At 43.9% G+C, this 24990-nt stretch overlaps 2 protein-coding genes across 4 annotated transcripts in view; one reads left to right on the top strand and one right to left on the bottom strand.

The window, feature by feature from the left end:
- ME3 (malic enzyme 3) overlaps nucleotides 1-7581 on the bottom strand; it is a 327811-nt gene extending 320230 nt beyond the window's left edge. The window contains exon 1 of the mRNA XM_059930621.1: nucleotides 7330-7581. Coding sequence (XP_059786604.1) covers nucleotides 7330-7538 — 209 coding nt within the window. The 5' untranslated portion in view covers nucleotides 7539-7581. The remainder of the gene's footprint in view (nucleotides 1-7329) is intronic.
- Nucleotides 7582-7649: 68 nt separating this feature from the next.
- Nucleotides 7650-21374, top strand: PRSS23 (serine protease 23). 3 transcript variants are annotated; one of them, XM_059930627.1, is made up of 2 exons: nucleotides 7650-7722; nucleotides 17311-21374. In XM_059930627.1, exon 2 carries the CDS (start codon nucleotides 17324-17326, stop codon nucleotides 18452-18454), a length of 1131 nt encoding a protein of 376 aa, XP_059786610.1. In that variant the 5' UTR covers nucleotides 7650-7722; nucleotides 17311-17323; the 3' UTR covers nucleotides 18455-21374. The 3 variants fall into 3 exon arrangements, with proteins under 3 accessions (XP_059786610.1, XP_059786608.1, XP_059786609.1); XM_059930625.1 differs by lacking the exon at nucleotides 7650-7722 and adding an exon at nucleotides 8113-8228; XM_059930626.1 differs by lacking the exon at nucleotides 7650-7722 and adding an exon at nucleotides 8113-8270.
- The last annotated feature ends 3616 nt before the right edge of the window (nucleotides 21375-24990 follow it).

Here is a 24990-nt window from a genome sequence, read left to right as displayed (position 1 = left end):
TCTGCCTGCCTCTCAGCAATTCTCCACCCTTCCCTGCCCTGCCCCGTGCCCAGGAGGCTGAGCCTTACGGACAGCACAGCCCAGCTCCCTTGTGAGCTGACTTTGGCAGCCTCCAGAGATCAGAGGGTAGGAGAAGAAGAGGTCAGGGTGTTTCTTTCCCACTCACCCCCTTCTTCCTGCAGCAGCTGCATTGCTCCATAGACACATGGCTCCTGGCAGCAGGTCCCGGACCTGGGCGGTCACTCACCCAGCTCTGCTACAGCCTTCCCTCCCTCTACTTCCCATCCCAAGAGCAGTGATGGTTTCCGCCTGTTGCTAGACACTGGGTGCTCTGTCCTTGCTTGTTCCCCCCACCCTGTCCTCACCTCCATAAGTAGCCACTTCAATAAAATCTCCTCATCTGAACCAATCAAGGGCAAATTGGGTTTCTGTCAAGATCCCGACTGACACACCAGCAAAAGAGATGCAGACCAGAGATTCAAACCCATAGTATTCAGTGGTAGGGGAGAAGAGAGGTAAACTGATAATAAAAGAAATAAAATTATTAGAGCCATGAGAAAGTTGTAGAAAGTGTTATGGGAAATCAAAGACCAATTAAAAAAATACTTTGTAGAGGATGTGACATAGTGTTAGGCGTTTTAAAAATGTATAGAAGGAGATTTAGAAAACAAACTAGTGGTTACCAAAGGGGAGAGGGAAGGGAGGAGGGACAAATTAGGGGTATGGGATTAACAGGTACAAACTATTATACATAAAATAGATAAGCAACGAGGATTTACTAGATAGCACATGGAATTATACCCATTATCTTGTATAACCTGTAATGGAGTATAATCTGTAAAAATACCAAATCACTATGCTATACACCTAAAACTAACACAGTATTGTAAATCGACTATACTTCAATTTTTTTAAAAAGTAGAATTGAGACAAGTGGATATGAAGGAAAGAGTTTCAAATACAAGCAAAGGCAATGAGGCAAAAAAGCACAAACCACATGTTGGGAACAGAGGTGGTTTACTCCTGGAAGTGGGGGTAAGCTTGTGGATGGTTTTTCACAAACTGTATCCTACAGAACTCCACTGTTCTATGACATGTTACTACCATATTGAAAAAAAAGGGGCTTCCCTGGTGGCGCAGTGCTTAAGAAGCCACCCGCCAATGCAGGGGACACGGGTTCGAGCCCTGGTCCAGGAAGATCCCACATGCCGTGGAGCAACTAAGCCCGTGTGCCACAACTACTGAGCCTGCGAGCCACAACTACTGAGCTCGCGAGCCACAACTACTGAAGCCCATGAGCCTAGAGTCTGTGCTCTGCAACAAGAGAAGCCACCGCAATGAGAAGCCCGCGCACCGCAACGAAGAGTAGCCCCTGCTCACCACAACTAGAGAAAGCCCACGTCCAGCAACGAAGACCCAACACAGCCAAAAATAAATAAATTAAATAAATAAATTTTAAAAAAAAAGAATTTTACTCATTCATCATTCAATCGTTTATTAAGTAAAAATTAATGGAGCCTTTATCCTGAGCCAGGCTCTGTTAGACTACAGAGGGAAACCATAGCGACAAGAAGAACAAGACAGAGTTCCCACTCATCAGAAGCTCTGGACCGGGACTTCCCTGGTGGTCCAGTGGTTAAGACTCCGTGCTCCCAATGCAGGGGGCCCGGGTTCAATCCCTGGTCGGGGAACTAAGTTCCCAGATACCGCAGCTAAGCCCTCAGGCCACAAGTAGAGAAGCCCGCGCACAGCAATGAAGAGCCCACACAGCCGGAAGGAAGGAAGGAAGGAAGGAAGGAAGGAAGGAAGGAAGGAAGGAAGGAAGGAAGGAAGGGAGGGAGAGAGGGAGGGAGAGAGGGAGGGAGAGAGGGAAGGAGGGAGGGAGGGAGGAAAGAAAGACCGTATAACGATCTTTAAGAAAAAAAAAAAGAAGCTCTGGACTGCTTGAGGTTGAACATGAAATGAAAATATATAGTTACAATGTAAGCTATAATTTCAATACAATTCTCTGAAAACACAGAGAATGAACTCCTTATCTAGCAATGAAGGGTTTGGAAGCCTTCAGAAAAGAGCTGATGTTTAAGCTTAAAGGACGAGTAGAATTTGCCAGGAAAAAGGAGAAACCTCATGCAAGGACACTGAATTTGAATATCCAGACGCCATACTTAACTGCATAAAAGATTACTCCTTATAAGACAGAAAAGAAAGAATCCAATATATATGGATAAATATGAATATTAATTAAAAACAAAAGGATTTTCCAAAAATGCCTTTTAAAGTTATAGAGATTTGGGAGAAATTTTAATAACGTAAATGTAAAGAGACTATCAAAAGGTTATTAAAGTCTATTTCAAGGCCAGCAGCTCTGCTGCTTCTCCTTGAGTTAAAGGAAGAAAAAAAAAATCTTTTTTCTCTTTTGTTCTTGATCATGAGATCCGGTATGCAAGTTAGGGGACATCAGAGAAGTCCAGCACTGGCCTCCGGAGACTTTTTGAATTTGAACACAGAAAATGAGAAACACACAATTATTTCAAAATGTTTCTAATTTTTCAGTTTAGAATAGTGCCCATAGTATACAGGAAATTGCCAAAGCCTGTTTTTCTTCCTAATAATTTTAGATTGCTATATTCTTTTAAGTAGGATTAGAGTAAAGCTTTCCTTTGCTGTGCAGCTTTTTTTGTTTTTTTTCTTTTTAGGCTACCATATGTACCAATGTGACAATTTAACTCTACAACTACTTTATATTTTAAGGTTTTATATATTATAACTTTACATATTTATATTCATAGTGTACTGATTACTTATATTTCCAAATACTTAAAAATGAGTAATCTATACGTAACAAAAACAGGAATTTTTTAAAAAGTTTTAAGTGCAATACAAATACATTTATTTTGTTTTATTAAGTGCTATAAAGATTATTTTTAGTGGCTCTTTTTGTTAGCTTTTTCTTTTTCTTAAATTATAGGAGTTTGTTGTGGTTTTATTTTTTACCATGCAAGATTTTAAATCCCACCATCATGAGAGAAAAATCTGGTTTTGCCCTTAAAACACTGACAAATATATAGACCTGATAATGTTAGCGTTCAGTAGATGTTCGTTGAATAAATGAACTGATGGTGCCATAGGGAGACTGGAAGAGGAGACAAAAACCTAACCCTGGCTCCCATTTGAATCTGTAACTCTTCCTAAATTCAGTACAGGCAGCCCTCTGTATCCATGAGCTCCAAAGATTCACCTAACCATGGATGAAAAAATATTTGAAAAAAATAAATCCATAAAGTTCCAAAAAGCAAAACTTGAATTTGCCACACCAGCAACTATTTACATAGCATTTATACTGTATTAGGTATTATAAGTAACCTAGAGGTGATTTAAAGTATATGGAGGATGTTTGTAGGTTATATGCAAATACTGTGCCATTAGGAACTTGAGCATCCTTGGACTTTGGTATCTGCATCGGTCCCAGAACCAATCCTCCATGGATACCAAGGGATGACTGGACTAGGAAACTCTTTGTTGTCTACAAACCAAACCTATGACTTGGGGTTGAACAAAAGTCTTGAGATAGTTTTTTCTTGGAAAGCCTGGATTAAACTTTTTAGCATTGATGCTATAACAATTTGATTCATTCACTCATTCAACAAATTTAAAAACATTTATTAAGCATTTAGAGGAACAGTAGTAATAATAATAATAGGTAATACCAATTCAGAATTTATTTTGTGCTGGCCCTGTACTATGTGCTTTGTACTGATTATCTCACTGAGTCCTTACAACAGCCTGAAATAAGCTCCACTGTACAGAAGAGGAAAGTGAGGCGCAGCAAGTCACATAACTTGCCCAGGATCACCCAGCAACTAAATGAATTCTAAATTGAGTCCAAGCCAGTCAGACTCCAGAGTTCCACATGCTTTGCTACCCTAGGACCATATGCTGGGTGCCCAAAGATAAAAATATATGTGGATCATCCTTCCATAAGAATTACAATGTTGTAGACTCAAAGACTGTAAGAGCAGGTCACCTAGGCTCTCTTTTTACAGATGAGAAATCCAGGTTAAGTGAGGTGATTTATCCAAAGTCACCCAGACAGGTTGAGAATGCCTCTCTCCCAACCCTGTGTTGTCTCTCACTCCATTTCTCTTTCCACTCACTACACGGAGCTAGAAACCTCCACTTACTGAGTGAACTCCTAGAGCCATGTTATCACCACAGAAATAAGAAACCAGATGGAAATGATTTTTAAATATGTAAATTTATCTCCTTAGAAATAATCCTCATTGACACCTTTCAAACTGGCAAATTGTTGAAGCTGCATGTGGATCTCGGCCTCGTGAAACATAAGCACTAAGGGGAGGGATAAATTAGGAGTTTGGGATTAACGTATACACGCTACTATATTTAATATATAAAATAGATAAACAACAAGGTCCTACTGTATAGCACAGGAAACTATACTCAGTATCTTGTAATAACCTATAATGGAAAAGAATCTGAAAAAGAATAGATATATATGTATTACTGAATCACTGCTCTGAACACCTGAAACTAACACAACGTTGTAAATCAACTATACTTCAATTAAAAGAAAATCAGCACTAAAATTGAGTTTAGCAGTTTATATAGAGTTGACGTTGGGTCTTCCCCCTCCCTGCCACACCCTAGGTTTCCAATTATCTTTCAGTCCCATCTTGTCTCCCGCACTGAGGCCATGTAACAGGTCATTACTAAGTGATTGCATAACTGGAACAAAAGCAAGATAGAATCAAAAGGATATTTTGAGCTCAAGCGACAGCAGCCACTGATTCAACCTCCTGATTGTTAGCACAAGAAAAGGCAGGTCTGGGAAGCAATATAACACAGCGGAGCCTGCTGAAAGAGTAGGACAGACTGGGCAGAACTCACAGCCGTGTTTCTTAGTGGTACAGCACTGGCTATCCCATTTAACCACTTTGAACCTCAGTCTCACATGTAATAAAGTATATTCCACACTACCTGGCACATAATATGCATTCAACAAACACAGCTATAATTATTACAATCCCATCCTAGTTCTGCCCTCTTCATTCACCCACAGATTGCCCTCATTTTTACACAGTGGAGGAACCCAACAAGATGCTTGTTGAAGCTTTGCTCAAGTCTTCATCCTCTGAGTTTCAGCTCAAATTCTACCACCTCATGGGAGACTTTAGCACCTGCCAGAGTGGGAATTAACAATTCCCCCTTCCATGCTCTCTAGCTGTAGCCTGATAAAGCCTACATCTCACTTTCTCCTGTATTTGACTTTGTTTCGTTTCTACCCAAAGCATAAATTCCTTGAGATGAGGGATATTTGTTTTCTTTCTCACAGCCCCTGTACAGTCACCTTATACAGAGTGAGCACTCACTAAATGTGTGGGCCTTGCCCTGAATGAGTTTTTAACAACTCAAGTGCCATACTCATGAAAAGTATTTGAGAATTACGATTATGGAGTTGAACTGAGTTCTTAAGCAGTGAGGGTCCTGGTTTTTCTGGTGGTATTTTTTTTTTTCAGGTAGCCGAGTGGGGCAAATACCAAAAAAAAAAAACAAATATCTAGGCTCAGCATGAGGACACCTGCTACACAGGGCATTTCTCTTTGACGTCAAAGTTCTCTACAGATCCGTCGTTGTTGCTATCCTTATGGCAATCGCAGTGACAACCTTAGAGCCAGATAGCATCCTCTCGTTTTACTACTGACAGCTCCAGGAAATAAGAGAAGTGGGTGGAGCTTGTACAAACCCACAGTTCTGCAGGTCATCTGTAGTTGGAGCTCCTGTCTGGGTAGGGGCAATAGGCCTGAGGCTGGCTCTGCGAGTGGAGCTAGGAGAGGGCACAGTGGGTCCTTCTGTGCCTCAGTTGCTCTCTCTGAATGATGGGAATAAAATCATCTTGTTCTCCAAGATTCTACTTCCCTAAATTGGTGACACTAATTTCAAAAACCACCAGGACAAATGAGCAATGAATGTCAAAGTAGGTTGAGGTAGTCCTGAAGGATGGTGCTCCAAAGCAGAGAGAAGGCACGTTCTTTTTACATAACAGATATAACAATAGCTAATATATATTAAGGGCTTACTGTTGTGTCAGGCCATGTGCTAAGCGTTTTATGTGTATTAATTCATTCAATTCTTCAAACATTGCTATGAAGTAGTCGCCATTTTACTGAGGAGAAAACTGAGGCACAGAAAGGTCAAGCCAAAAGCTACACAACTAATAAGAGGCAGAGCCTGGAATAGTACTCACATAGTTGAATGCCACTGGCATACTCTTAATTATGTTGCCGGACTGTCTTCCCGTGGCCATCTCTTTATTTTGGTGCCTAACACAATGCCTTGCATGTAATAGGTGCTTTGGGAAGTCTCTCCCTTCTTCCCCTCCTTCTAATTCCGCCCCCGGCTTCTCTATTAAGTTAGGTATTTGACTTTTAATGGTGTTTCTCCAAATGGAAGCTGGAGATCCACAATTTATTTTTTTCACAGTTATGATTTTAAAAATGAATATAAACACATTCTGGATCATTGGGATAACCATCTGATACCAAGTACTGCCTTGTGATCTCAGTGCCTGTGTTAGCTATGCCTTGCCACCAGCTCTTACCACTTTACTCATTATGCTAATAAGAAAGGAAGAGCACAAAGTTAATCTCTAATGATGTATCAGAGTCAAATGAAAGCCAACTATTACAATAACATAGGGTGTGAGCAGAGGAGGTGTGTTACCTGGAAGGGAGGAAAGAGGTGAGAAAACTGAGTCCATACAGGGCACTTCCCACGCCGTAAGGGTGGTAGAGCCGCGCAGAGCTCAAATGTACTCACACCTGAGCAGTCAGTACCACATGTTGCTAGTAGTAGTTGAGTAAACATTAGTAATTTAAATTTTACAGTTCTGGGAGGGGAATTTTATATTTAACTTATAAATTTGTTTTGGTTTTATTCCAGAGTTGTTCAAAAGCTATAACGCAAGTTTATATCTCGTTTTATGTTTATAGTAATGCAACGTTTTAAAAGAAAATAATTTAAGCCAGGAGTGGGCTGGTTTAAGAAAATTTTGCCCTTAAAATAGTGCCCTCGTATTTAAGAATCACCACACAGTGACACGTGTTGGGGCTTTCCTATTTAAAATCGATGGCAAACACAAGCACCTTGGTCTGTCATTAACACGTTGGTGTGAAACAGCCTGTTAGGCCCTCTCTTTTCGAGAGCAGACTTTGGTGGGAGACAGGCAGGCTAAAGGGCTTCACAGAAAAAAAAAATGCGGCCTCAGTGCATTGGGACAAGTCATTGAGCCGAGAAAAACCTCCCCGGCCTTACCTGTCAAAGAGACGTAATCTGTACCTTCTTTGCCCCTTCTGTGGGCCCCTTGCCCACTGGGTGTGGAGGTGGCTCCACCCGCTGGTACCGGATAGAGAGCTGAGGCCGGTGGGCTCCCCACCCAGCCGGTTACTGGAAGCTGCCAAGTCCCTGCCCTGCTCCGGGCCCCATGCACCGCACTGGGTGCTGCTGCAGAGGACGCAAAGCATTGGCGGTCCTGCCACCGGATTGCGGGTTTCCGCCCCCTGGAGGCCCCCGAGAGACTGGGTGAAGCGGGAAGGAACTCGGGCATCACCTCAAAACTTTGGAAACTCTCAAAGCGCACGTGGGGTGGGAAGCGCACAGGTTTCTCTCCAACTCTTGAAACTTGCGGAGGGGCTTTTCGCGCACCAGGTGTGGCCCGCGGCCCCAGATCTAGGCTGTCGACTTTAGGGGCCCCTGGTCTTTGCAGCGAAGGCCGCAGGCTCGCTCAGGAAGGGTTGCGTGGGTCCCCGGGCAGGGCGGGCCCTTCTCCGAGAGCCGGCGCGGGCTGGCGCGGAGAGGCCGGGACAGGCGAGCGGCGCCGGGGCCACCTGCGCGGGGCCGCAAGGCCGCGGGTCCTCCCGGCTGCGCGCCCGGCTCGGACAGGCGGCGGGCGGCGAGGGGCGGGGGCGCGGGCCGCGTGCGGGGCGGGGTGGGGCGGGGGGCGGCCGCGCGGCTTCCCCGAGGCCGGAGGCGGGGCGGGCGGGCTCGGGAGGCGCGGGGGGCGGAACCGGCAGCCGCCGGCACTGCTTGCCCGCCCGCCCGCTCGCACTCAGTCGCGCCGCCGAGCCGGCATGGGAGCTGCGCGCGTCCTCCCGGCCCCCACACCTGTCTGAGCGGCGCGGCGAGCCGGGGCCCGGGCGGGCGACCCGGCGCGGGTGAGTGAAGACGCCGGCCCGGCGGGGGCCGTGGAACAAAGGGTCGGTGGGCGCGAGGCGGGGGGACCGCGGGCTGCGTCGCTGGGGGGGTGGGCGGCACCGGAGACCTCGCCTGGGCTACCCTCGGGGCTCGAGGGGTGGGACCGGCGGCCTGGGGGAGCTCCGCGGAGACTCAGGAGCTGCAGGGCATTTGGATTCACGCGGTGTCACCCGTGGATCGGGTGGGGAAGGAAAGTTTTGCAACTACCATCTCGGATGCTGGGTGGGAGTAAAGAAAGAGCCCGCTCTGGGCACGCTGTCCTCCGGCTGGAAGATGACAACACCGGCACCTCCTACATGCACACACAGACACACACACACACGCACACCCTCACTTTTTCCCTTGAGTTTTGCACATACGTATTCCAACAAGATCTGAACATTAATTTTTAAATCCTGGGCATGTGATTGTGAACAAACCTTAGCAAGCAAGGAGACTGCAGCAAAGAGGCTCTTTTCTCTGGTGCCTTGATTGATAACCCTGCGCATCCCTAGAAACTACTGTCCGTGAACTATCAACAGTTGCTGGAAGCAAATATTTCTTCCTGGGCCTGTGGACATTCATCACTAGTTAACGTTTAAAAAAACAGTTTGAAAAAAGTTTCAAAAATGTTTTAAAAGAGGAAGGAGAAGAATTATTTAGATGAAGGAAAACCACCACTCCCCTCCGGAATACAGATTAGGTTTGCTTTCGAACATCTCATGAGAAAGTGGCTGATAAAAAGCCTGTTTGTTTAATTCCCTTTTGGGTGACATCCATGAGACTTCAGAAACAGCCCCTGGCTGGTGGAAAGCTCCTGGTTGTTCAGGATCGGTGTTGGCTTAGGGTTGCCTTCTCTTAGCTTCTGAAACTGAACTTGAGGGGTCCCTGTGCCCTCCTCAGGAGCAGGTAGGCCAATGCCAGAATCATTTTGACGAGGCCCTGTGGTAAGGAGTTGAATTTATGGTTTGAAGTCAGCTGTGGCCAAAAGCTGAATTCCAAATTAATATCAGGCTATTTATTGCACTTGTCTCAGAATCATACCTGTGCATAAGAGCATTTAAAATAGACCTTATAACTGCATCTCTTAAGAAGTCTGTCAGACAGGAGTTGATTGGAGGTGGAGTGGGGAAAAGAAGCTTAGAAACTGCCACACAAGCCACTATATGTACTTGTGAAAGTGTTTGTGATCATATGCACACCGTCTGCATTTGAATAGATTGTTTCACTTGTATTTTTGCCACTTAAAGTCAAGAGATAACTTGTCATCCTTTCCATTGCCTGAACTGGAAAGGAAGCATTCTTCCAAGGTAACTAATATGGATCTCATTTTTGTAACAGTGACAACTTATTCAGGTAGATGGTGAATGTGGGTGCATTTTTCTGTCTGTAGTATAAGTGCCAAAGTGCCCATTAGTGGGTCTGAGAACACTTCTGGCCCCTGTCTGCAGTGTTTAAGAGTCTCAGGTTCTCCTGCACATCTTTTCTCATAGATCTCTTAGGATTTAATCCACCAGCCATTATTCATGCCTAACTCCCCTCCCCCACCCCCAACTCCAGGGAATTCGTTTCTCATGGTCTCACCATTGACAGTTTTATACTCTGCTCTTGTTCTGCTGCCAGGTTTGTCCCAGGCTCACTAGGGTAGTTCATTTTGCCTAAAATCTGATAGAGAAGAAGTTAAACTTCGTTTGACCACAAGATTATGTTTAGGGTAGCTGGGCTTGTAAATACCCTGCATTTCTTTCCTGTACAAGACTATAATTCTTAAACCATTATGTGATTAGGTTTGTTTCCCTTTAACAGGTTCTGTGCGTCAGGAAAATGAGAGCATGCCTGGCTGCAGAGTATTCCCAGAGCTTTGTTCATTTTTAGCTATTTGCTTTAGGAATTAGCATGGTTTCACTGTTCAGTATCCCTGGCCAGAGAGTCCATGGAAAAACCCTTTGCCATCCTTCCAAATGGTGTCCAAAACTTTTATCCTCACAAACTTCCCTGCTGTTTCTTTCTGTCATTACTGTTTATAGTGGTCACAGGAATTCAGACGTTGTACAACAGAGAACTTATATCCTGAGGATTAGATTTTCCCTGCCAGCGCTTCTTTGCTATAGGAGTTAAACCATTATCCCAAACACTTGCCCCCTTGAGGAGACCTGTGTTGTTGCAGTTTTCAAGGTGTAGAACTGGCAGAGAGCCATCTCAGTGCTAGTCTCCAAGCAGTGATTGTTGTCTACACATCTGATAATGTGCAATGTCCCTTCACTGTAAGGTTATTAGTGGGCTTATGAAGTGGCAGCATCTTCATAAGGTATAAATATTTTCAGACAGTGGACAGAGGGACAGCGGCTCATGTTGAGTGATGGAACATGGAAAGTGTAACCCTCTTGTGAGTCAGATATACAGAGCTGGAAAAGGAATACTGTTTCCATATTACTAAGCATGGTGAGAAAATATTTGCTTACCTTCATTTTCCATTCGGCTTTGTCATTTAGGTGAAGTGATGCATGAAAATACTTAGTTGGGAACTTTAAAAGGTAATTATGTATCTAAGGACTCCTTATCCAGTAAAGGCTTATTCCTAGAAATGAAATGTTGTAGACCTGAATTTTTTTGTCCAGATTTTTTGTAATTAATTAATTTATTTTTTAACTTTTTATTTGATATTGGAGTATAGTCGATTAACAATGTTGTGATAGTTTCAGGTGTACAGCAAAGTGATTCAGTTATACATATACATGTATCCATTCTTTTTCAAATTCTTTTCCCATTTAGGTTGTTACATAATATTGAGCAGAGTTCCCTGTGCTCTACAGTAGGTCCTTGTTGGTTAATAATAAGGATAAGGTTTGGAAATGTGCATTCCTTTTTTAAGGTGTGAGTTTTCCAGACAGTTCTATAAGGATAAAATGATTCATTTAAAGGCAGGAGAGAATTAAAAATTATGTGACCCATTAGTTACCTTTCCAGTAGTGAAATTATGACTGTTTTCATCCTAGAGTGTTTATGTTTAAATAAACTTAAATGGGCATAGCTAAGGCTTACCAAGAGTTTATAAAAATGGAAACAATAATTGTCTCCTGGGGAATTATTCTAGTATCAGGTGAATTGGGAAATTAATGCAAAGCCACCAACCTAATTTTAAAGTGTTTTATTAATGGGGAAGGGGTCAGGGCAAGGTGTGAATGCCTTAGCAAGGGCCCTGAGCTGGAGTAGGGTGTGTCCCCCTCCTCCTCTCTGCCCCAAGACTTTCCTAAGAGCTTTCTCACCTAGCCATCCTCTACTCCATTCTTGAAAGCTGCCCTCTGCTGGAGGTCTTTGTTTCCTTTGCAAACAGATAAGGGAAACCTTGCCATCCAGACAGGCAAGAGATTAGCATGATAAATTTTCCTTTTCCTTTCCCCTTGTGCCTCCGCCTTCTTTTCCTTTCCCCTTGTGCCTCCGCCTTCCACAATTCTTTGAGTAAAAGCTCCTGAGCAGTAAATGACAGTGCAGACGCTGTCTATAAACAACATACTGCCTGACCTGGACTTTTGTGACCCTGGAAAATTATAAAATGAGAGAATCTTGGACCTGGAAAGACCAGAGCTAGAAGACTAAGAGATCATTGTTCATAACAATTTCTAAATCACCCTAAACACACATTTGGTAAAAGAGTGAGTAACTTATGAAGCTTGTAACTTTAATACAGTTGTCAGTTTAAACCCAGGTGGGGACCTGAGAACATACAACTTTCTCTTCCAATTTCTGATCAGGTATTTAAAAACCAAATCAATTTGGAATAATTTGACCTGCATTAATTTCTAAATCTGAATTAAAGTTGTTTTTTTTTTAAATACAGTTTTGTAGCTTCCAGAGTTAGATAGAAACTTTATTTATTTATTTTAAATTTATTTATCTTATTTATTTATTTTTGGCGGTGTTAGGTCTTTGCTGCTACGCGTGGGCTTTCTCTAGTTGCGGCGAGCGGGGGCTACTCTTTGTTGAGGTACACAGGCTTCTCATTGTGGTGGCTTCTTTTGTTGTGGATCATGGACTGTAGGCGCGCAGACTTCAGTAGTTGTGGTGCATGGGCTTAGCTACTCCACGGCATGTGGGATCTTCCTGGACCAGGGCTCGAACCCGTGCCCCCTGCATTGACAGGCGGATTCTTAACCACTGCACCACCAGGGAAGCCCTAGAAACTTTAATGAAGATATAAAATCTTCTCAGAATAAGGTCTTACCACACAAAGTAATGAATAGAGTTGAAATAATAATATAGGGAACTTATAAGCGATGCTTCAAACTAAGAGAATTAGTGTTTTTGAGGTATCTGAAAAGTTTATTTTTTATTTTTATTCTTTTTTATTTATTTATTTATTTATTTATTTATTTATGGCTGTGTTGGGTCTTCGTTTCTGTGCGAGGGCTTTCTCTAGTTGTGGCGAGCGGGGGCCACTCTTCATCGCGATGCGCGGGCCTCTCACTATCGCGGCATCTCTTGTTGCGGAGCACAGGCTCCAGACGCACAGGCTCAGTAATTGTGGCTCACGGACCCAGCCGCTCCACGGCATGTGGGATCCTCCCAGACCAGGGCTCGAACACGTGTCCCCTGCATTAGCAGGCAGACTCTCAACCACTGCGCCACCAGGGAAGCCCTGAAAAGTTTATTTTTAAGGGATTAGAGCTTTACCCTGCCCTGTTGGTTTAGCAGTTTTACTTATAGATGGCTGGCTTCTCCTAAACTGGCTGACTGCCCAGAATTTCAGTTGTGAAGGCTCTGGATTAGATTAGATGCTATTCGTCTAGAGTCTTAATATTCTAGCCATAGTCTGCAGTAGGCTCTTTAGTGCCCTCTAACAGCATCCTGTGATCTGTAAGTGGTCCGGGAGGCCCTTGGCAGAGTCAGCCCTCATTTTGCTGAAGAACAAATTCGATTCTGTGTGTTGAGAGGCTGGAGTGAAGCTGTGGCCAGTGAGAGCCAACACCCATACCCCAGAAAAGACTTGTTCCTGTGTCTCCACACCCACTAACTGGTTTCTAAAAACAGTGTTTACTTTTTGAAAGGCAGACATTTTTCAAAAAGGTATGCCGTGGTGACACATGTGAAATGAGGCATGCTTCAAGGTCTTGGAAAGTATTTTTTAAACAGGGCTTTACTATACAGGGAAAGCACTTGGAAAGATGAAATTAGAATCAGTTTTGCCTGAGAGGGGGTTAATTCATTAAGACAAGGTTCCTAGATGGATGGCTTTTTGTTGGTTTTTTTTTGCAATTTTAGTACATTAACAATGTTATTTATTTATTTATTTATTTTTGGCTGTGTTGGGTCTTCATTGCTGGGCGCGGGCTTTCTGTAGTTCTGGCGAGCGGGGGCTACTCTTCGTTATGGTGCCCGGGCTTCTCATTGTGGTGGCCTCTCTTGTTGTGGAGCGCGGGCTCTAGGCGCGCGGGCTCAGTACTTGTGGCAAATGGGCTCTAGAGCGCAGGCTCAGTAGTTGTGGCGCACGGGCTTAGCTGCTCCATGGCATGTTGGATCTTCCCAGACCAGGGCTTGAACCCGCGTCCCCTGCATTGGCAGGCGGATTCTTAACCACTGCACCACCAGGGAAGTCCCTACTTCAGCTTATCTTAAGAAAGAACACACAGAATCCAGAGATCCAAGCTGCCAAGTATTCCTGTTTTCAAAATATTATTCTTGGGAGAGAGAGAGGAGGAGATGAGATAGTATGATCTTATATATTATCATAAGTTGTAGATATTTTCAAGGGGCAGGAAGAACATGACAGTTAAAATCTGCTCATATTATCAACTAGAACATGCCTTTTGAAATCCTAAATCTGAAATTTGTATGTTAATTGGATCCTAGGAGTACAGAGTGCAAATTATTTACTGCAGTAAATAATTTGCACTCTGTAGGACTGTGCCAATGACACGTGTCTTTAGCTTTATCCATTTGTCCAACCGTTGACATTGTCTATTGACTGGGGTGTCAGGGAAGAGAATGGTAGGAACGAGTCTGAAACTAGTTCAAATACACTTTTAAAAATCCATCCAGGGGGCTTCCCTGGTGGCACAGTGGTTAAGAATCTGCCTGCCAATGCAGGGGACATGGGTTCGAGCCCTGGTCCAGGAAGATCCCACATGCTGCGGAGCAACTAAGCCCGTGTGCCACAACTACTGAGTCTCTGTTCTAGAGCCCGTGCTCTGCAACAAGAGAAGCCACCGCAATGAGAAGCCCGTGCATCATAACAATGAGTAGCCCCCCAATCGCCACGACTAGTGAAAGCCCGCGGGCAGCAACGAAGACCCAACACAGCCAGAAATAAATAAATAAATAAATAAATTTATAAGGAAAAAAAGATAAGCTGAAGTAAACTTGGCTTAACACATCTGTTGCTCAGTGTTAACAGGCGTTAATGTTCTCCATGTTATAGTCAAAGTGAGGAGGGGGTGGTATGTAGGGGTCCAAGATGAAGCCCTGTGGGAAATACATGATTCCTCCTAGTACATATCACACTTGGCAGGGATTCTGGTGTCGGGAGCATTTCGTCACCTACACATCAACTTATACAGAGAAAAGGCTGTCCAAGCCCTAGGTATGTCCAAGGGCTGGGTCCTCGGCCAGGAGATGGGAATAATCAGAGAGAACCATCCCCTGAAGTCTCCTGAAGTGTTTTCCTCACCACACCTAATCCATCCCCAAAGTCCCCCTTAGGGAAGAGGACTCTACCTGCATTAGCATCCCCTCCCTCATCCATTTAGAACCTTTAGTCCTGGCAATACCCTCAACCAGCACAAACAAACACGCACATGCACGCAAACATGCACATACACATGCCCCCCACGATTTCAAGGATTTAGAGAAATAATTAGATATATTTCCTCCATGCCAAAGGGCCCAGGGACCCTTCCTATTTGGAAAAATGGAGAGAAACAGTTTCAAGGAATCAGGAAGTCCCAAGGAATTGGCTTTTCCAGGACTTCATTTCTTTCTTTTCCAGCCACGCACTTGACAGAAGTGGAATCAGAGAGAGTCAAGCAAAACAGATCCCAGAGGCAGGTGGGGCAAGCACATACTGGAAAACATAGTGTGTGCATATTGGGAGGACAGCTAGGCATGCTCAGCTGGACTAGATCAGATCAATGGGATTTTCCAGTTTTATGTAAAAGAAAGCAAAAGGCACCCAAAAGTTGCTAGCAGCTCTGTATTCTCAAAGAGGAAGCGTGAGAATAGTGAAACAGTTTCCTCCTGACTCCCACTCCCACTATGTCCCACTAGCTTCTTAAGACCTAACCCCTCCTTGTCCTTGTTTCGGGGTCCTTGATTGTGAATGAATTAACCTACCTGCTAGTCAGCTTCTCTTGAACAGAAGATTCGGAGCCAGTCTGAGCCAACTGATGCTTCAATATTTGTAAGAGTACTTCCAATCATCTTTGTTGTTGTTGTTTCTCTTGTGGGATGATTGTTCTGGGTCTTTAAACATACCTTTCAGGATAAAATCCAAACTCCTTCATCTAGTATACACAGCCCTGCATAACCTGGCTCTTGCCTGCTGCTTCCACCATGTCCTCTGTTCCACCCTTGCTGAGCTTAGTGTGTTACTGAAGTGACTTGTACTGTTGCCTGTCTCCTTGCCCTTGCACAGACTGTTTTTCCCTCTTTCTAAGTGTCCCCTTCACTCTGTCTTAGCTAATTTCTGTTCAGCTTTAACACCCATCTCAAGCATCACCTGCCCCGGGATGCCTCCCCTGTTCTTCTTCTCCCCACAACTGGATTCCACGCCCTTTCTCTGAGCTACCACATCATCCACGTGCATCTCTGTCGTTAGCACTCAGCATGCATCATTCAAAATATTTTTTCACAGATGTAGAGAACAAATGTATGGATACCAAGGGGGGGGGGTGGAATGAACTGGGAGATTGGGATTGACATATATACACTATTGATACTATGTATAAAATAGGTAACTAATGAGAGCCTACTGTATATCACAGGGAACTCTACTCAGTGCTCTGTGGTGACCTAAATGGGAAGGAAATCCAAAAAGGAGGGGATATATGTATATGTATAACTGATTCACTTTGCTGTACGGTAGAAACGAACACAACATTGTAAAGCAACTATACCCCAATTTAAAAAATATATATATTTTGAGCCACACTAATCATTCATTCATTCACTCTTCATAAATACAAACTATCCCTTCAATAAATCTTTGTTGAGTTGCTAGCATAGGCCCAAGTTCAAGGCATTTAGGCTAGCTGGGAACACAGATGCACAGACCTGAAAAAGTAACCAATAGTTACTTGAAATAGGAATAGAAAATAGTCATAGTGTGATACTTGATGCAATATTAGAGCTTTAGATCTTTGACAGAGACCCTGGTAGTATACAACAAAATCCAAAGGATGAAGGAATATTTGGTTTGTCAGAGGCCTGGTTACTCTGAAACTAAACTTATAATAGTTAAGGTTGTTCTAAATTCAAAGCAAAGCAAAACAAAAAAAGTCTCATGCCCTCTTCTCAATCACTCACGATTTAAAAGCAATCAGAGTCCCAGTAAGTGTGACACTGTGGACCCATCCCTCCTTGATGCCTTAGTCACTCAATAAACTGTGTAATTTAAATTTACCCTCGAGATGAGCAAGTACGTGCTGTAATGAGATTGAGAGGAAAGAAGGAAAGAAAGGCAGGGGGACCAGGAAGGTAAGAGAGGATGAAAGTATAGAATCAAGCACAAAGAAGGCTCAAAATTATATGGCTATCAGGGCTGGTCAAGCAATTCATCTGTGTATTAACGACTCCATGCACCTGCCCTGCAGCAGGCCGTCCTTAGGGGCATCTTAAACATCAAGGGGAAGGAATACCCAATTTCATTTTGGGCACCCAGCCACAGGAACAAACAAGGTCAAGCCCTTGCCTTGTGAGTGAGACCATTACCTAGGGATTCCTCTCCACACCCCGATTAATGAACAGGGTTCACAGTCTTAAAACAATGACAGGCATGCCCCCAGGCTGCCTCCCCAGCAAAGGAGCGCTCAGCCCCTCGCCCTCCTGACCTGCTTGTCTTTGTTCCTGCAGGGTGGTGCTCAGCATGGCGGGGACTCCAGGGCTCCTCCGCCTCCTCCTCGTCCTCCTCTGTGCTGATGGGCAGGTGAGCCCCTACGGCGCCCACTGGAAACCCACCTGGCCTGCCTACCGCCTCCCCGTGGTGTTACCCCAATCCACCTTAAACTTGGCCAAGCCACACTTTGGGGCCGAAGCCAAATTGGAAGTGTCCTCCTCGTGTGGCCCGCAGTGTCATAAGGGAAGTCCACTGCCCACTTATGAAGAGGCCAAGCAGTACCTGTCCTATGAAACCCTCTATGCCAACGGCAGCCGCACCGAGACACAGGTGGGCATCTATGTCCTCAGAAGTGGTGAGGGTGAGTCTTCGGGAAAGTCTCGAAGGAAGCGGCAGATTTATGGCTACGACAGCAGATTCAGCATTTTTGGGAAGGACTTCCTGCTCAACTACCCGTTCTCAACATCGGTGAAGTTATCAACAGGCTGCACCGGCACCCTGGTGGCGGAGAAGCACGTCCTCACGGCTGCCCACTGCATACACGATGGGAAAACCTACGTGAAAGGAACCCAGAAACTTCGAGTGGGCTTCCTGAAGCCCAAGTTTAAAGATGGTGGTCGAGGGGCCAACGACTCGAGCTCAGCCGTGCCCGAGAAGATGAAATTTCAGTGGATCCGGGTGAAGCGCACCCATGTGCCCAAGGGTTGGATCAAGGGCAATGCCAATGACATTGGCATGGATTATGACTATGCCCTCCTGGAACTCAAAAAACCCCACAAAAGAAAGTTCATGAAGATTGGGGTAAGCCCTCCCGCCAAGCAGCTGCCAGGGGGCAGAATCCACTTCTCCGGTTATGACAATGACCGACCGGGTAACTTGGTATACCGCTTCTGTGATGTCAAAGATGAGACCTATGACCTGCTGTACCAGCAGTGTGACGCCCAGCCCGGGGCCAGCGGGTCCGGGGTCTACGTGAGGATGTGGAAGAGACAGCAGCAGAAGTGGGAGCGAAAAATTATTGGCATCTTTTCCGGGCACCAGTGGGTAGACATGAACGGTTCTCCACAAGATTTCAACGTGGCTGTTAGAATCACCCCTCTCAAATATGCCCAGATTTGCTATTGGATTAAAGGAAACTACCTGGATTGTAGGGAGGGGTGACACGGTGTTCCTTTCTGGCCGCTCTTAATGGTCTTCTATTTTAGGAGAGGCCAAATTTTGTCACTGGGGTGTGTGTGTGTGTGTGTGTGTGTGAGAAATGTGTTATAATATCTTTCACCTAATTTTTTTAAATTGCAAGATGACTGGCTGTATTATTTGAAAACTGGTTTGTGTATCATATATCATTTAAGCAGTTTGAAGGCATACTTTTGCATAGAAATAAAAAACATACTGATGTTTGGGTCAATAGGGAAGATTTAGTGATTAAGTTAATCTTTCACCTTTTGAGAACTTTGATTTTTATTTCATCTGAACTTGTTTCCAAAGCTTATATTAAATACATGGCATATGGGAGACATAAATTCTTATGTGTGTGTATGTGTGTATTTTCTCCTGAGGTTCAACTTGCTTTGTTTTGTTTTTTTTAGTGCCTAATCATTAATGTTTCCAGATGGCAGTGTTCCCCACCACATACAACTCTTAGGAACTTTCACAATACTTTTTAGACAGGCAGTTATAATATTTTGGATTTGGGGGCATTTGCACAGAAGTCCTGGATCAGTAAAATAATTTGTTGATTATACTGGTACACATATTAAACTGTATCCTATAGTAAGTACCCCAAGCATCTTTCAGTTTTGAAATAGTTTCTTTTCTGAAGACTGTTGCTGTACTTTCTGGGAAGCCTTTGCATGTGGCTCTGCCAGCTTTGTAGTCACACCAGAGTAAGCAAGATTGTTTATGCCAATCCTTCCATTTAACAGGATTTCACTCACATTTCTTGAACTAGCTGCTTTCCAGAAGACAATAATCAGGGCCTAATTAGAACAGGCTGTATTGCTTCCCAGCTAACAGTTGTGGTCACACTAAAAACAATCATTGTATTTTACCCCTGGAGTGTAGAACATCTCATGTTTTATCATTTGGATGGAGTAATTTAAAATGAATTAAATTCCAGAGCACAATGGACACATTGCTTGGCAGATGTCACAACAGAATAACCACTTGTTTGGAGACTGGCACAGTCATCCAGCCTAATCAAAATTATTCTGCATAGTTTTCAGTGTGCTTTCAGGAAGCTGCGGACTTGTGCAATTTGGAAACTTTTCTCTCTTACTTATTTTATAGTAAAAATATTTGGAAAATGCTTTAAGAAAAACCAATATGGCTTTTTTTTTTTTTTTACTAGCTTTAAAAGGGCCTCTTTTACTAGAATTCTCCAGGCTACAGACACCCATAATCAAGTACAAGAGTAAAAAATGAAAATTGGGAATGCAAAATGGATCAGAATCACCCCTTCAATAAATGTCTTTATGAATGTTTTATCAATATGATCATCACAGTATATAAGGAAAAGATTTGGACTCATTTTATGTTTTTATTCTATGCCTCTCAGCCCGAGCACTTCTTTCTAAATGTATCAGTAGAGAAAAAAAAGCAAATCAATTACAAGGCAGATATGTGGTGTGCATGCACCCCTGACATTTCCAGCCTGCATTGTGACTATTTATTTGTGAGGACACTGAAATACAGCACTGATGCTTAAACCTTCTCCGGGTGACTTTTGGCTTATGTTCCTCGAGCTTTTCAGAAGAATAATTCTGATAAAGCACTCAAGAAACTACAACCATAGTGTGTTCCTCAAATCACATAAGAAATACTGTGCATAGCAGAGATGCAAGGCCACCAGGAACCTTCGGATTTCCACTACAATATGCTTTGGGATCTAACAGGAATCTAGCCTGAGGAAGAAGAGGGGTTTCCATCTCTATGTCTGGTATTTGGGGGTTTTGTTTGTTTTTGCTCTTGCTTGGTGCTAAAGGAAGTTTGCTGGACACCTAGACCAGAACTGATTTTAAAAAAATATATTGATAGATGCTCCTTTTATGAAGCACATTGATTTCTTGATTTTGATTTTTTGCAATGTTGAAACTCAACAAGGGTGGGCAATGGCACAAAGTCAAAATAATACAATATTTAGTTCACAAGTAGATGTGATTTACTAAGAATATTACCCACAGTCTATATACAGCATAATTCATAGAATTGTAAAAGAAGACTATATAATAGTTCAACGTATCCACCTTTTCAGTGGTAATAGAAAGAAGCATCATATTGAAATATCATGGAAGTTGAAATAAAGAAAAGGCTCTTGCAATATTATTAATATAATTAGTGCTTTACATACATTAGTTGTACATTGTAAGGATATACTCCTAGTAGGGCTAGTAGAACAATGTTTCCCAAAGTGTGTGCCTTAAACGCTTATCCTTCCAGATTTTCTACCAAAAATAAAAATGGCACCATCATCAAGGAGGAGGGGGTTGCCTCACAATATTCCCTCTCTTTATTGGGGCTTCACTTGCATGTTTGCACATTAAAAGCTCTAAGAAGTCCTGTAATAAAGAGACATGTTTTAAAATCTGCATTTCAATAAGCATCTTTGATCACGGAAACCTTGTTTTCTCATATAATACCTATGAGTGATTTAGTGTTCTAATGAATACATTTTGGGGATTGCTGTAACAGCCTTTTGGTCTAGATGGCGCTGCAGAAAGTATGAGTCCCGAGTGGTGTCAGGTACCGGTGCCTTTTGGGTTCACCAGAACCCCGTATCCAGATTTGGAAATGTTCAGAAGGTGAAACAGGAGAGAAGAAACTTGAAACATCATTTGTTGTTGAGAATCAGAAGGTTGTGGCAGAACTGGGGACACATATTTTCCGTAGACTATTCAAAGTTTTGAATTTCAGAAAGGAGCTAGTCCAAAAAAAGCAGGGGGAGGGGAAATAGGGCTAAAAGAGATACAGAAATATGAACTGGCCAGTGGCAGAGTTGTACCTGTGTTCTCTCTTTACCTTTTTTGGACCAGAAAATGGATTTTTTTTGTAAAACCTGTTAAGTAAAGCGGAACCCCAAGATCATTGTCTTCACTCTGTGTGACTCATTCTACCTGCTCAGTGGGAGGGCAAGCCCGCGGTGACACCTGGGTCAATGTTTAATGATGTCTCTCTAACACCCCCGGGAGTCTTTAGTTTCGAACTTGTCAAGGATGACAAGCCTTGAATAAAGACTCTGGTCTGTCCGCCCTGTGCTAGCTGAAGGGTAAGTGGCAGTTATCCAGAGTGTCCGAAACAATTTGGACAGCAGTCCTCAGCATTTCCTCTCTCACGGCTGGTCAGAGCTCGCGGCCAAGGAGGCTAGGGGACAGTCCCTGCACTAGCCTGGCTTTCCTTCCTGCTTTCTCTGAGTTCAGCTGCTCATGTCTGTCCTTTTTCTTAGTCCTTGTCATGAACCAGCTCAAGGGTGCCTTGAAGTTGCCTCCCTCCACTGATTTTTATGAATATTTGGTAGAGTGGCCACTTAATTTATCATACTTTTTTGAGACTGACTGAAAGGGAATTCTATTAATAATGAGGCTAGGGCAGCAGGCACACCATCGGTAGGTACTGGGAAATCCAGCATGTCTGGTCACCTAAACTGGTAAACCCTGCAAAGCACCGTATGGAATGCAGACCAACAGCCATCTTCGTGAACCGAGGAACTGCAGTGGGGCTGCATGCCTTCTTTGCCTGGATCAACATTCTGAGGGCCTCTGGTAGGGGAAGGGCATTTAAAAATCCTTCCAATATGGGGAGGTGGTGGGGTGAGATGTGACAGGGTGAGAGAGTGTCATGGACATATATACACTACCAAATGTAAAATAGATAGCTAGTGGGAAGCAGCCACATAGCACGGGGAGATCAGCCCGGTGCTTTGTGACCACCTAGAGGGGTGGGATGGGGAGGGTGGGAGGGAGGGAGATGCAAGAGGGAAGAGATATGGGAACATATTGTATATGTATAACTGATTCACTTTGTTATAAAGCAGAAGCTAACACACCATTGTAAGGCAATTATACTTCAATAAAGATGTTTAAAAAAAAAAAAATCCTTCCAGTGGGATGGGGTCTAGAGTCCATAGGTGGTAAACACAAACAATTTCTAGCAGATGAACAACCCATCTGTTTTTAGTCTTCTGTTTCCCCAGAGAAGGGAATAAACCAGCTTCCAGAACAGGAGTAAATAAGACTGAGAGCTAGGGGCAACAGACTGGTGTTGAGGGGGACGACGGCCCTGGAGTTGAGCTGACTGATTCCATAGTTGCCTGCTTCCTTTTGGTGAATAAATCTCAATGCACTTCCATTTAAAACTTAAAACCCTCCTCTCTGATTTAAAGATCCTCTCTCTCTGGGCTCCTACTCCTCCAGTGGGCTGGGGTAGAACAGAAGAAGAGGAAAAGGGCAAACATCTGATCCTCTCCTCAGTGGTTGCTGCTTCTTAGATAATACCAGCTCTTCCATCTCCCTTAGCTCTTACCTCTGGTGATGTAACCCTCTGCCTCCTGCTGCCGGGACACTCTTACCCGGAAGACAGGCCTCTCAAGTGGTTAACCAGCAAAATATCCCAAGTCCAGCCATATTCTTCCAGGCTGGCATTACCCATGAGAAACTCACAGGCTTGCTATACCCAACTGTGAGCTGCCCATTGAAGATCTGGGGAGAAAATATTCTAGGCTGAGGGAGCTGGAGTGCAAGGGCCCCTGGCAGGATCAAATTTGCTCCGTTCAGGAGGTGAAATGGGTGAAGGGGTTAAAAAGTATAAACTTCCACTATAAAATAAATAAGTCATAGGGATGTTATGAAGAATATGGTGACTATAGTTAATAGCGTGACTCTTTGGTGTGGTGTGTGTGTGTGTATCAAGTGTGTAAAAATACCAAGTGCTCTCTTAGTCTTGATTTATCACTGTCTCTCATCTTCAGACTTTAAAAGGACTAAGGCACTCTCTTTCATAAAGAGTGAGGACAGTTCTGAGAAGGTTGAGTTCCAATCCAGTGCAGCAAGACTGAGTTGTTTGCATTGGAGAGAATGAGGAGAATCTCGGAAAATGAAATAAACAGAGCGCGCGAGTGAAACTGGAGCAACAGCCTTGGGAACCGCAGCTCAGCCTTGCCGTCAACTGAGCTGTCTTCTCAGGAAGGCCTCCCCTGACCATCTTCTCTAAGAGGTCAACTCTCCGCAGCCCCCGCCTCAGACAGGTGTGACTTCCCTTCCCTGCTTTAATGTCTCTGCTTAGCACTAATCAATATCTCACATACTCTGTATTAATTTCTCTTGTTTGTCCCCCACTAGTAAGAATATAATTTTGTGAAGACAGGGATTTTTGTCTGTTGTATCCCCACACTTAGACCAGTGGCTGGCACATGGGTTCTGAATACATAACGTTTTTCAAACGAATGATTGAAACAATCCTGGTGGCTTTATATAACCTGTAACACCATGACTCAGGATTACTTGGGCTTGGCTATTCCTTGTGTCCAAATGTATCCCAGAATAAAAGTCTTCTATGTATTCTATCCTGTTCTAGGATGTATTACGTTGCTATTGTTATTTATGTGTCTGTCTCTAGACTCTGAGCCTTGTAAGAGCCGTGGCTGACTCCTATTCTTCCCTGTATCTTCCATTGTCTAGCCCATGGTCTAACTTAAGAAATATATGGCGAGAAAATGAATGGATGTCTGTCATGACTTGGCCTGTGGCCCAGAGCCTTCTTCCTCTCCCACATCTCACATGTAATCAGGCAATCTGTCTTTTAGATGTGCTGTCCATCTCCTTCTGTCCAACTCCTCCACCACTGCCCTGATTCTGGCCCTTACCCTCTCTTCTTTAAGCAGTCATAGAAGACTCCAAACCATCTCCTGCCTGCTCACTCACAGCTGCCCAAGGCATGTTCTAAAGCAAAGACCTGGTTAGGCCCCTCGCCTATGTGTCTTGTTGACTAGACTGTGGCCACTAGAGAATAAAGTTTAGTTTTCTTAGCCGTGGATTTACCATTCATCCAATATGGTGGTCACGTTTATCCTCCATTGCTCCGCAATCATACAACCTGGCCTCCAGCAAGTTGTACTGAATGCAACTGTGTTTTCAAGCCTCTCCCATTGCCCAAGCTCTCCTCCTCTGCCTAGGTTGCCCTTCCCGCCTCTCTTCAATTATTCAGCCATTCAGTTATTCATTCAGCAAGAAGCCCTTCTTGGTGCCAGTCACTGTGCTGACACTGGAGTTGCAGAGACAGATGAGACACATCCCTGTGCTCAAGGTGTACCTGTGTCTTCTCCTCTTGAGGTCACTGTAGTCCTGACTCTTGCTCTGCCCCCCCAGAGAGGTAAGGCTCAGTCACTACCCTGTCTACAAGAATATCTTGGTGTCAGTGAAATGGAATTGCCACTTTGTAAATTGAGCTAATTGAATGTTCCTCTCACATTTTAATAAATCTTTGAGTTAGATCGTCCTGCCTGGTTAGTGCCTTTCTTTTCTGGGAGTTTTTAATACTGCTCTGCATGCAGTTTCCTGATGGAAAATGCCATGTTTGGTAAACCAGTATAACTCAGGCATGACTAATATCCTCCATGGATAAGCCTTGCTTGGACATAAAGACATTGTCCTTTAGCATTGACACATTTAATCACTCCAGGATGTTTGCTAGACCAGATTTAGAAG

This window comes from Balaenoptera ricei, chromosome 8, assembly GCF_028023285.1.
Source record: "Balaenoptera ricei isolate mBalRic1 chromosome 8, mBalRic1.hap2, whole genome shotgun sequence".
Taxonomy (NCBI): domain Eukaryota; kingdom Metazoa; phylum Chordata; class Mammalia; order Artiodactyla; family Balaenopteridae; genus Balaenoptera; species Balaenoptera ricei.
The sequence above is the reverse complement of the archived record's forward strand: the minus strand, read 5'-3'. Positions and strand labels throughout refer to the sequence as shown.